General features: G+C 38.2%; 1 protein-coding gene across 3 annotated transcripts in view; it reads left to right on the plus strand.

Annotated features, from left to right (window-relative positions):
* The first annotated feature begins 844 nt into the window (after positions 1–844).
* Positions 845–12433, plus strand: part of NR3C2 (nuclear receptor subfamily 3 group C member 2) — a 226345-nt gene continuing 214756 nt past the window's right edge. For 2 of the 3 annotated variants that reach the window (XM_026087509.1, XM_026087510.1), the window contains exons 1-2: positions 845–854; positions 2655–4416. In XM_026087509.1, coding sequence (XP_025943294.1) covers positions 2657–4416 — 1760 coding nt within the window. In that variant the 5' untranslated portion in view covers positions 845–854; positions 2655–2656. Of the gene's footprint in view, positions 855–2641; positions 4417–12433 lie in introns of those variants that run through there. The other variant, XM_026087508.1, reaches the window with a different exon arrangement.

Raw genomic sequence — 12433 nt, forward strand, 5'->3', positions numbered from 1 at the left:
TCGTGTTTGAAGATGAAAGTTTGGTCTCCGGGGCTGTTTTATGTTGCCGCAGTGGCTCGCATGCAAATGAAAGTTAAAGACGATTCATTTACAGGCAGCAGGAATTAAGAAATGGGTGGTCACTTGAGCCATTGATGTAGATTTTTGTAAACCTGGATTTAGTTCAGATTTTCCTGTTTCTAGGTGACCTTTTAGTTGCAGGGATACGAGGTACCATTTGATTTTTATTTGACTGTTGCTGTGAAACTAGTTTCATGCCTGATTGATCGGAGACTTGGACTGTTTGTTGATATGTTTGGGGGTGAAATATGTAAGTCCCAAATGCCACTGTTCAAGTACTTCTTGCAGGGGTTGGGGAAACTGGTGTGCTCATAATATAAGCTACCTTCTACAAAACAGCAGATGCAAGCAGTCTCAGTTCTGATACATAACGCATCTTCTGCTTTTGTTGTCCATGTATGTTTTAGCCCACGGTCAAATTCACTTACTAGAACTTAGTAGAAAGGCATGCCTGTGCAATATGTGGAGTGTAGATACCGTGGATAAACATGCTAGTCAAGTCAAGTTCTAATAAGTTCTGCTTAAAGAAAAACAGAACAAAATCCTTATGCTGTCGGCAACCCATGAGATGATATTTCAGTTCTAGTATCCACTGAAACACTTCTGTCACTTAGAAGTGACAGAAACTGTCACCCCTAAGAAATTGCTTTGCTGCTGCATTCTGATTAATTTATGTTTGTCATTTTGAACCTAACTTATGTCAGGCCACACAATAATCTCCTTCCCAATTTTTCTGGTCCTCTCAAATACATTTACCAGACAGTGCCTCTCTCTCACTGGAAGTGCAGGACCAGGTAACTTTTTTTTTTCTTTTTCATTTGACCCAGATTCTTATTTGCTGAAGTTTTAAAGCATGCTTTACCTGTTGCTTATGCTTGAAGCTCGAAATTTACTGTTGTGCAAAAGATTAGGCAAAGCCCATACACCAATTTAATGTTAGGCCTAAAACTGGAATAGGGGCTCTGCTGGTACTTTTCAGAGGGTTGCAGTTCACTTTTATCCTAATTTTAAGCCTTTGTTAAGCTTCCTGGTTTTAAGAAGTGCTGGTCACTCACAGCTGCAATTGATTTCTCTAGGAATTAGCCTTGCTCAGCACTTAAATCAGGGGTAAGTGATTATCTGGGAGTGGCTTTATGCGAAAGGAGGCACTTCTGTCTGAAAATTTTAGGCTAGAGGAATGTGATTTGATACATACGATGATGTTCTAATAAAATTTGTGCTTTAAAGGAATGTAGGCATAGGGCCATAGTTCTTTCTAACTAAGTGCAAGAAGCATTCAAATCATTCATTTTAAGTTTTGGGGGATTTTTTTTCATTTTTTACAGTTTTGCTTAAAATAAACTTTATAAGATGTATTAAGTAAAGGGATTAAACACTAAATATTGAACAATTAACGTTATAAAAGGAAAAAYATTTCTATAATATTGAGATTATAAGTATTAAAAGCATTTACATTTGAGTTTCTACAGCTGTAATACTATGAGCTAATAATACTTCAAGATAATTCAGTAAGATCATGTTTCATTATCTATACACTATTTTCAAAATAATGAAAGCTAGGTCATGCATTTTGCTCCCTCCCTAGAGTGAATGGCATGCTGGATAGAAGGGTTTTTTTTAGGGTCTTATTTGGAACAAGGTTTACTCTCCTTCATGTATTTCTCTCACTGGCTGCCATGGAGGTTTGCAGAATTATGGATCCATTTAATACCTCTGCATCTCCACCTAATTGCATTCCTTTTTTCCATGGCAGAAACACTTGCCATTCAACTTTTGTACTGCTTCTCTCCCCACTCACCCCATCCTTCCTCATCTCCTCAGGTGGCTGTACAGTAAGTTTGCATAACTGTGAAAGGGCAAGTCAGAGCCTAGCCCTCTAGAACTGCTTCTTTCTTTTAAAGCATCCTTTATTATACTGGGTGATTTAAAAAAAAAAAAAGAAAGAAAAGAAAAAAAAACCCACCCTTAGCACATCAGCCTCTCTTACTTGCTTTGCAATCTTTATAACATGATAATGCAAGTCCTTTGGAGGAGCAGAGCTAACAGTGTCTGATTTCCATGGATTTTTTGTCCTGTGTACCACCAACATGCCTACTTTTCAGTACGTCTCTGGTTTGCTTTGTTCCTTCCTGCCTAGTACCTTTTTTTTTTTCTTTTTTTTTTCCCTTCCATGCCCCTTTGCAGCTGCTTGGATGAGGAACAGCCTGCAGCACCGCTGGTGCCTGCCACAGGGCTGCAGCCAGTTCTGAGCAGCCAGCAAGGGTGGGCAGTTTTTGCGCCAGCATTGCAGAGATGTTCCTTCGGCGGGGTAGGGGTAGACAGTAATTTGGGAATTTTCTAAATGCTGACCAGTCTTCTCTCAGAACTTGTAGGACCATCATATCTGTGAGACCTTTTCCCTGAATTTGGTTGAAATTAGACAAATGGTTCAGAAATGATTGATGGGGTAGGGAAACAGGAATGGCAAGCAGCCAGGCAGGGGAATAGACAGAGTGAACGGATATGCCTTGTTTCCTTAGGAAATTAGGAAATTTCCTTAGGAAATTGCACTTTGTCACTTATTAACTTTACTTTTTTGTATATGTCTTTGCTAGTTATGGAGACAAAAGGATACCACAGCTACCCAGAAGGCTTAGATATGGAGAGACGGTGGGGTCAAGTTTCTCAGTCTGTGGAGTATTCTTCTTTAGGTGCTGGAGAGCAGACTGATGACAGTAACTATATGGAGATTGTAAATGTAAGCTGTGCTGCCGGCACTTTTCCAAACAGCAGTGCTCAAGGAAACAACAAAGAAAAACCTGAACTACTCACTTGCCTGCAGCAAGACAGCAATCCGCCTGGTATTTTGCCCTCTGACATCAAAACTGAAACAGAGTCGAAGGAACTCTCAGCAACTGTAGCTGAATCTATGGGTTTATATATGGATTCGATACGAGATGCTGATTATCCCTATGATCAGCAGCATCAAGGGAGTCCAGGAAAGATATATCAGAATGTGGAACAACTGGTGAAGCTCTACAAGGAGAATGGCCATTGTTCTTCTCCCCTCCGCAGCGCCAGCAGGCCCTTGAGGTCCTTGATGTCGGACTCTGGAAGCACTATGAACGGTGGTGCCATGCACACGATTGTCAAAAGCCCTATAATGTGTCAAGAGAAAAGTCCTTTGGGCTGTAGTCCTCAGAATATGACTTCCTCAGTGTGTAGTCCTGCTGGAATTAACTCTGTGTCCTCAACTACTGCTAACTTTGGGAATTTTGCAGTGCACAGCCCAGTTGGCCAGGGAACTCCCTTGTCCTGCTCACCTAACATTGAAAACCGGGGGTCCATGTTGCACAGTCCTGCACACATTAGCAATGTAGGGTCTCCACTTTCTAGTCCTATAAGTAGCATGAAATCACCAATTTCTAGTCCTCCCAGTCATTGCAGTGTGAAATCTCCTGTCTCAAGTCCTAATAATATCACTATGAGATCTTCTGTGTCCAGTCCTGCGAATATGAACTCAAGAAGCTCTATTGCCAGCCCTTCCAATGCCAATAATAGGTCCACTCGTTCTAGTCCAGCTGTTAGCACTGTGGCATCTTCTATCTGTAGCCCTGTAAACAATTCTCTAGGATTTCCTGCTTCTGGCACACCTGCTGGACCTAGCAGAAGCCAAGACACTGTTCCTAGTCCAGAAACAAAAGAGAAAGGTGCTCAAGAAATCACTTTTCCTAAAATGGAGGAAATGGAGAATGCCATCTCAAACAACAGTCAGATGAACCTTGTTCAGTTTATAAAACCCGAACCAGATGGTTCGTTCGGTAGTGCATGTATTGGAGAAAACAGTAAAATAAATTCTGATTCCCCATTTGCAGTACCAGTAAAGCAAGAATCAGTTAAACATCCCTGTTCTGGTGCCTCTTTTAAAGGGAATCAAACAGTAAATCCTTTTCCATTTACAGATGGCTCATATTTTTCTTTTATGGATGACAAAGACTACTATTCTCTTTCTGGGATTTTAGGACCACCTGTTTCTTCATTTGATGGAAGTTGTGAAGGTAGCGGTTTTTCAAATCCAGGCCTGCCTGTGGGAATTAAACAGGAGCCTGATGACGGCAGCTATTATCAAGAAAACAGTATACCGTCCTCTGCCATTGTTGGTGTAAATTCAGGTGGACAGTCATTTCACTACAGGATTGGTGCCCAAGGCACGATATCCTTGTCGCGGCCTGTTGCTAGAGAGCAGACGTTTCAGCACTTGAGCTCATTTCCTCCAGTCAGTACACTCGTGGAGACGTGGAAATCTCATTCGGAGTTGGCATCCAGAAGAAATGATGGGTATCCAGTTCTAGAATACATTCCAGAAAATGTGTCAAGGTGAGCAAACAAATTACTTTTTTCATATTACATAAGCAAGGAGTGAATTAAAATGGGGGCTGGCACGGTATTTCTCAAGCTGATGCATAGCTCTTTATGTTTGCATTTCAATTCTTGTCATTAGAGTTGCTGGTTTCTTCCTTGCTATATTTTATTTCTGGTTTTAATAAAAACAAAGTGCTCGCTTTAATATTTAAAAAGAACATATTATATTCTATTGTTATTAGATAGTGTAGTTTTAGTATGTTTATGAGTTCTTACTACTATAAATGTTGTTTTTCCTATAATGAGAGCTTAGTAAAATTGCTCTCGTGTGTCCAATAATGGATATTCTTTCTTAGCTGGTGCTTGAATGTGTTGTACCTCGGATGAAATGTCGAGATGAGTATAAGAAAATGATAATGTCAGAAATCTATTTTTGTAAGATGCATGGTTAAAAGTTTGCACCAGGCTTTAACTGGTTAAGTTTAAAAACTAAACCTCACAAGCCTGTGGCAACATATTATTTCTGTATTTTAACTGTAGGAACATTTGGTTTGTATATATAGAAAAATGCCTCCAGAAGGAGGAAGGCTGTTAACTTGATGAATTTGAAAGGGATAAATGGATAATCTGATCTCCTCACTTTTGGTGGAAGAGAAATGTGCAAGTGTCATTTGAACTTGTTTGTCTTGTCCAATTCATGGAAGTGCATACTTCTTCAACAAATAGTTGTTCTTGTATTTTATATACGACACTTACTTTCATAAACTATCTAGTTTTGTAATCAATATTAAAAATTATTACGTGTATCTGACAACATGACTGAGTTATAATACCTACATAACCTCTTCATGTGTCAAACTGACTCACCAAGATTTTTTTAGTAAAGCTTAGTGAAATGGCCGAAAACAGAATTTGTGTTTACTTTTTCCAAGTCTTTTGTTCTCATCAAAAGATTTGTTCTCATTGGAAGGTACATAACTCAGTGAATGCAACTTCTACCTTATTCTTAGAATGGGGGGAGGAGGGTGTGTGTCTGAAAAAAATAGCTGCTTCCATATTTGTATGGTTCAAAAAATTTCTGAAAAAATAGTACTGCATTGAAAAACATACAGCAAAGCAATGGTGCTTTTGAGGATGGAAAATAGTCTATCTAGAGTTTGTAGGAGAAAAAAAAGACTTAAGTATTTCCATTTTAAATTCAGACGGATAGAGGAAACATGGAAACCTGACCAATATCTCTGCATTCCCCTTACTATTTTCCAGGCCATATTTCACTTTTGATTGTGCTATTTCAAATACAGTCTATGAAAAATGCACTTTAGAAGTATGTCTTTCTCAACTTGAAATGCCCGTATCCCACCTTCTTGCTAAACTTGGCATGTAGCTGGATGTTTATGAGCCACATTTGCCTTAAAAGATGAAGAACCAATATTTTACTGACTTTGTTCTGAGCACTTTACTTGTGCAAGTAGCTGCTGCTATCCGTGAGAGCTCTTGCATGAGTCAGTACTGCTCACGCTGAGTTGAGGTTGTCATCTGTTACAGCGAGAGGCGTGGTTAATGGGAAATATTGGTAGGAGCATGGTTATTAATACATACTTTTTAATGACAGTTTCTTATAAAGCTGAAACAGTGTCTTCTGACCTGATACTAGTTCATGGTAGCTCTTTTCATCTGTTTGCCTCTAAACCAATAAATGGATAATCGGTGTCGTAAGACTTGGTATAACTATACTTTTCCATCTTTGTTTTCTAAGCTCATGGATTTTAGGTATGCAGGTGAGTGTAGCTCTTATTTCAAATACTGAAATTTTTAGTGCTGAGAGCTACTGCTGCACATGTGTGGAATTCTGTTTAGGTGATGGAGATCTGCAAGGTTACAACACTTCAGACATCCTGATCTGTATTTCAGATTAGGACATGTGTCATCATTTCAAATCTTTGACTCAGCCCTGTTATTTAAATAAACATTGCTGTTAATTTGCTTGGTAATGGCTTTGTGCTAACAGGTGCAACTGGAGACCTGTGCTAAGCCCTTACAAATTTCAAAATAAGTTTTTGTAGAAGTCATTTTAGCGTTGCAGATTTGAAAGGAAAGTAAACTCTTTTGGATGTATTTAAGTAAGAGTAAGAAATGGCTTGTAGAATTATATAGAGAATATCATTTGGTTTTCTTAGTATTTGCTACTATGGATTGTTTTCATAGAAATAATCCCAAAGAAAAAGTGTTTCTGTTTGCCAAAGAAATAATCACTTTTTGAAGAGAGCAGAGACCCGTTCAGAAATTTCTTTACTGATGAGGCAAGTCATAAAGACTTAACATAGGATGTCACACGTTGAGAAGCTCATTCTTGCTAATGAGTCTCAAATTCAGCTTTAACTTTGTCTTTATTCGTATGTCATATTCCAGCTAAAACGCAGAGGAAAGCATACATAAGTTCGTTCATGTTCCAAGGTGTTGCAATAAGCCAAACATAGTTTAAAGCCATGTCAGACTCAACATCCCAAAGTGGGTTTCAACCATCCCCTGTCAACGTGGTGTTGAGATTAAAAAGTCGTCTTTCATATCGTCAGACCGTCAGGATTATACCTCTGAAAGCTTTGCATCCAAGCCGGATCATCGTTCATTCGATTGCTTTTTTCCTGACATAAGTCAATCATATCAGGAGTCAGATGTTTTGTAAACTTTTGAAGTACATGATTAGCCCTTCAAAATCTGCAACAGAAAGTTAGGATATTTTACATCTTCTATTCCATATATCACATATATCTTGTTTTGGCAGCATTATTTTCTGAAACTCAATGTTGTACCTTATTTAATCTGCTTCTAGTTTACAGTTTATATGGTGAAAAGGATTGGGTGCTGCCAGGAATGAAGATGTTTCATCTTGAGAATTAATATTGAGAATATTACTGTAAAGAATTCATTTTTTTTCCTGTGAGTGTCAGTTTTTATTAAATTGGGGCTTTCATGAGTTATCCTTGCTGATAGTGTCTCATAAACTAAGTATAGGTATTTAAAACGCCTTGCTACCATACTGACTGGGTCTAGTACCCGCTGTCAGCTAGAACACTTTCTCCTTCAGTCATTTTTATTTGACTTATACAGTTGTGTTTCTTTTTAAGATAATTGGTGGTAACTTTTTATTATTTATAATGTTGCAACTTACAGTGTTTGAGAACCAGAGTCTCTTAAGCAAAAACACATTCCCTTACTCCCTTTTAATTTTTTCTTAGGCTAAGCTGCATGCAGAGCATGTCTTTTTCTTTGAAAGATTTTACATGTTTTATTTTTAATAGGGTGAATCATACCTGTGTGTCTGTGTGTATAGATCTCTCCCCCCTCCCCCCCATGAATGGCATTTCTAAGGCATAATGGTTTATAAACTAACTAATAGCAAAGTGGGCTTGAAAATAAGGTGTGTGTGATTGTGTGTTGTCATTGATAGACATCTCATTAAGGTGATTGCTCGTCTGAATCAGGGTGCAATCCTAAGACTCATGATCATGCCAATTATGTAATTTCCAAAATAGCCTAGCAAAATGTCATGGTTGCTTGAAACAACAGTAAAAATTGAGGAGGATGACCTTTCTGCTGCATTAGCTCTTACCTAAAGCTTTTTTGCAAATATGCGTTTGCAAAAAAATTTTCTCTAATTTCCATATCAACTCATGTATGTACACACACTCACTTTTCTCAGCAGTTGTGGTGGGAACAAAGGGCTGATATTCCTATTGTTGTTTCTTCATAGTAGTTGCAATTTGATGGTATTGAAATCTGGTGTATTAGGCCAATAATAAATCTCCTTCTGCATTAAGTGGGAGCAGAGCTGCAGTCAAGCTCCATTGCTGGAGAAGGTGGGCCAGCTGGCTGATCACTTTGCCCTCTGTGGAGTGAGCCTGAATGTAGCTCTCCCACCACAGATGCTTTCTGCAGGCTTAGGGTCAATGTTCATGCACACACATGCGTGCACGTGTGTACACCCTGTAAAGCAGGGTGTGGGTGGGTAAGCCTGGAAAAAAGTAAATACAGCCTTTGTGCATGTTGCCTTTCTGAAGGTGCTGTGCTGAAGTGAGGAGGAACATGCATCTCCCCCAAACCTTCTTCTCTCCCAGACCGTCTGCACCTGCAGGGTTGCACCGAAGGGGGGGGAGGACCTCTGGGAAAAGGTGCATCCGCTTCCCCAGGGAGGCCTGGGAAGAATATCCATGTGCAGAGATTTCTCTGTTTGCAGAGGTGTTTCGGGGGGGGGGGGCGGAATGTGGGCCACCGCAAATGCAGAGGATTGCTTGCTCAGACAGGTGACAGACAAAAATGAAAAGGATTTTTATTTTCTTATGGTTCAGCAAGAGTTGAGTTCAATACCTTTTCAAACTTTGCATTTTTAGGTCCTTTTCTTGATGGTTGTAGGAGTGCTGTGCCTTTTGCTGAGCAGGCAGATATTTTTCTTTTCTCCATTGTTTCTCATATTACTTTTTCTTTTTCTGGATTTGAATAAAAAAATAAACAAAATTACCCCCAAACCCATTTTTTCCAGGTGGAACTTAACTGTATGCCTTAGATTTTAGAAGAGTAAAAGAATCTAGCTCCATGCTTAAATGTAAGTATGTGATTAACTGTTGGTTTTGAGCATGGATAGTCTTAAATGAATTTAAGGTATAAAGTTATACAGGTTCCTAAATAGTTATTTCTGTTTGCTAGCCTGTTTGTGGAGGTGAGGCATGAAGTATTTTTGTTTTAGCAAAGAATTGCTGGTGTAATGCAGTGTGCGATGAAGTCACAAAATTATAACATGCATTATTATTTTAAGAATTTACTATTTTAATATAAATTACACATGATTATTAAGTAGTATATTGTTGCAATTGTTACAATTCAGACCAGGAGACTGGTCTTCAAAACATTGTTTCGTGATATTTTAGAGTCTAATTTAAATGTATTAAAGTTAGTTGAAAGATTGTCATTGACTTCTTAAGATTTATGGTCAAATCTTTGAACAAACACATTGATAGTGTTTTTAGGGGTTTCTTATACCTGCCTATTCATGAGCCGTTCGTACGGATCAGGACGCTTCTTGCTTTCGATGTGCAGTCCAGCATCTGCAGACAGAACTCAGTAGTGTGTTCCAGCTCTCGAGGAGGCAGGGTCAGCAACATAAACCATACTTGTACCAGTCCAGAGGAAAGGGTGGGGGAAACCCTTAATTTACATGGAACCTTCCCTGACTTGAATGGGTGATTCTGGTTAAAATCTGATTTCAGGCTATTGCAAGCACTTTTGTAAATAAACTTTATGTTAAATATTATCTAGAATAGTCACCTATCAGAACCATACCTGCCAGAGAGATAAAGGTCTGGTAAATATTATTTTTAGAATTTATGATTGACCTTGGCCTCTGTTTGTTTACTGATGGACTTTATGGGAAAAATAACAAACTGTTAAAATATTCCCCATGCTTGACAAGATTGTTCCCTGCCCTTTAGCTTCCCGCAAATTTACCGTGCAATTTTTTTCACAAATAATTCTGTCATTTTGCAGGTCATAGCTTTAAATCTGTACTTTTTTCAATTTGAAAAGTTATCCTTTTTTTTAGTTTTATGTATAATTTCATTAGTTTCTGACACTTGATAGAAGTTCCTGTTTTATCAAAATTATAAATATGTGTTTCTTTATCTCTCATTGACAAGGTTACGAGTCTGTATTAATATGCCAGGCCAGAAGGTCTAAATGTTCTCCTTAGTATATCAGTGTGTATTTAGTAGCCTTGTACTTTTTACAGCTTTGTTTATCATTATTCTGTTGAGGTGCTCTTCTTTGTTTTATAAGTTTTTATATAGGTATTCAAGATTTGTGTAATGTATCTTTCAAAAATGTCACTCTTACTGGTGCCATATTTTCCCTTAAAAGTATGTGCATAAATCTACTTCTGTTATATGGCAGGGAAAAATTCATGTTGCTGTAAGATGTGCTCTATAAATGAGTGGATCTTTGAAATCTGTGGAAATACGAGGTTCATTATAAAATCTGTATGCCGTTATTCAAGGGATCGTTTCTTTCTTTGTGTGTGGAGATTAGTAATGTTGTGTATTACTGAAACTGCTATACCAATATGTACCACTAAATCTTGTGAGACTTTGCTGTTGGAAATCAGTTTGCCATACTTGATTCTGATAATAGTTAATAATAGTTTCTTAGCTTTTATATTACTTCTGCTGATATAGAATCTCACTATGATACCTTCTTTTGACTGTTTTCTAGAAAAGGGGAAGATAGTACCAATTTGTGAGCAGATTTTAAAATATGCAAGCAGAAGAAATTTTGATTATCAATATTCTGCTGAAAATATAGATTAGTCCATTTTAATAAGGACTGGAAGACATTGATGTCTGAAATATGTACTGTATAAGAATGTTCCTCTTCTATATTATGGGATGTATATTGCAATTATGCAGGTAAGTATGCATACAGATTTTTGCAGTGATATCGATAATCATGCAGTACTCATACTGTCTGCAGAGGGAGTAAATTGTTAAGTTCTGATTCAATAAACTGTCCTTATTCAGCAAGCACTTAGCATTAATGGAACCTAAACTTGCTCTGAAGTGCCCTGCCCAGTTGAATTTGATTTCTATATATGCATTGGTGCTTTGCTGAACTGAGGCTTGACTAAAGATTGCTGTTGGGTGTCATCTGTGGTTTAACAATATATTGTTTTTGGTGGCGAAATATACTGTTGGGCAATGCCCAGGAGTCTTGTCTGGTCTAACTCTGTTCTTGCCATTTATTTGGGTGTACAGTATGTGCATGTGCGAGAGCCAGATGAGTTTCCTGATCCAGTTTATTCGGAAGCTCTAAAAACTGACATGTCAATGCAATTTGGTGAGCAATGTGATTAAATGTAGGCATGAGAGCAAACTGAAGGGATGGAAAGGGCTATCAAATGTGAGCACGCATTGATACTAAAGAAAATATATTGTAAATCTATTATCTCAGTATTTGTATTTCCAGGGTAAGCTTTTAAAAGACGGTTTTGGGATGTTTTTTGTTTTGTTTTATTGTAGACATATGTAAGTACTTTGTCTTTGAAAATAGTTGTAGAAGCTGGAATTAACAGTGGGCTGATTGCAGTCAAAATTCCTTGGAGAAAACAGTGGAGTGCTGTGATTCCAGGTTTAAGCTCTCAGAGGTCAAAAATACCACAGTATTATTATTATGGATATAGAATCGTAACTTTTTCTCTGGCAAATATGTCTTACAATATGGTTGTATAAGGGTGATAAAAATGGTCTGACAGTGAAGCTAAAAAGGGTGTATGAAAGCCAGGTATTAAACACATCTAAGTTTAGTAATTTTATCAGTTTTCTTATGCTGCTGCTTGCTACAGAGTGCTTGGTGCTCAGCATGTGAATTAATTTAACTACAGTCTTCTCCAAGAGAGATCTGTAGAGAAAAAGTGAGGAGTATTTCCATTGCATGTCCAAGGCACTCACTGCAGCACTTGTAGTTCTTGGACATCTTTGAATGCACCCCAAATAGACCATTGCAGGATTTGACTATTTGCTGTCATTTTGCATGACTAAGGTTGCCATTTACTGGATCCTTGCTAAAGTCCTCTCCTTGTCTTTCCTGCCCAAGCCACATTGGTTCTGCTGCTGGAGGAGACATGCTGACCTTGGAGGAAGGACTATTTTTTGACTTAAGTTACAGGGGTCGGGAAGCCCCTATTTATCYATGCCAGGAGTTCCCAACTTAGTTTGCTCCAGTGCCACTACTGGCAAGAGCAGTGGGAACAGCTCCTGGCTTTGTGCTGTGCTGCGCACATAGTTAGGAGGAGACACTCTTGTTTGAGGAGCGTTCCCTTAACACTTTGAAGCAGGATGTGTGTCTTTGATAATACGCATGCTTTTGTCTAGGAAACCCTGAGTTTTTTTACAAAACGTAAGTTAATATACTTTCAGAACAAAATTTTTTCAAATAAACTGGCTCGTCAAATGTCAGTTTTGCCTTTTTTTCTTTTTTTTTTTTTTTTTTT

The sequence above is a fragment of the Apteryx rowi genome, unplaced genomic scaffold, assembly GCF_003343035.1.
Source record: "Apteryx rowi isolate R43461 unplaced genomic scaffold, aptRow1 scaffold_72, whole genome shotgun sequence".
Lineage (NCBI taxonomy): Eukaryota > Metazoa > Chordata > Aves > Apterygiformes > Apterygidae > Apteryx > Apteryx rowi.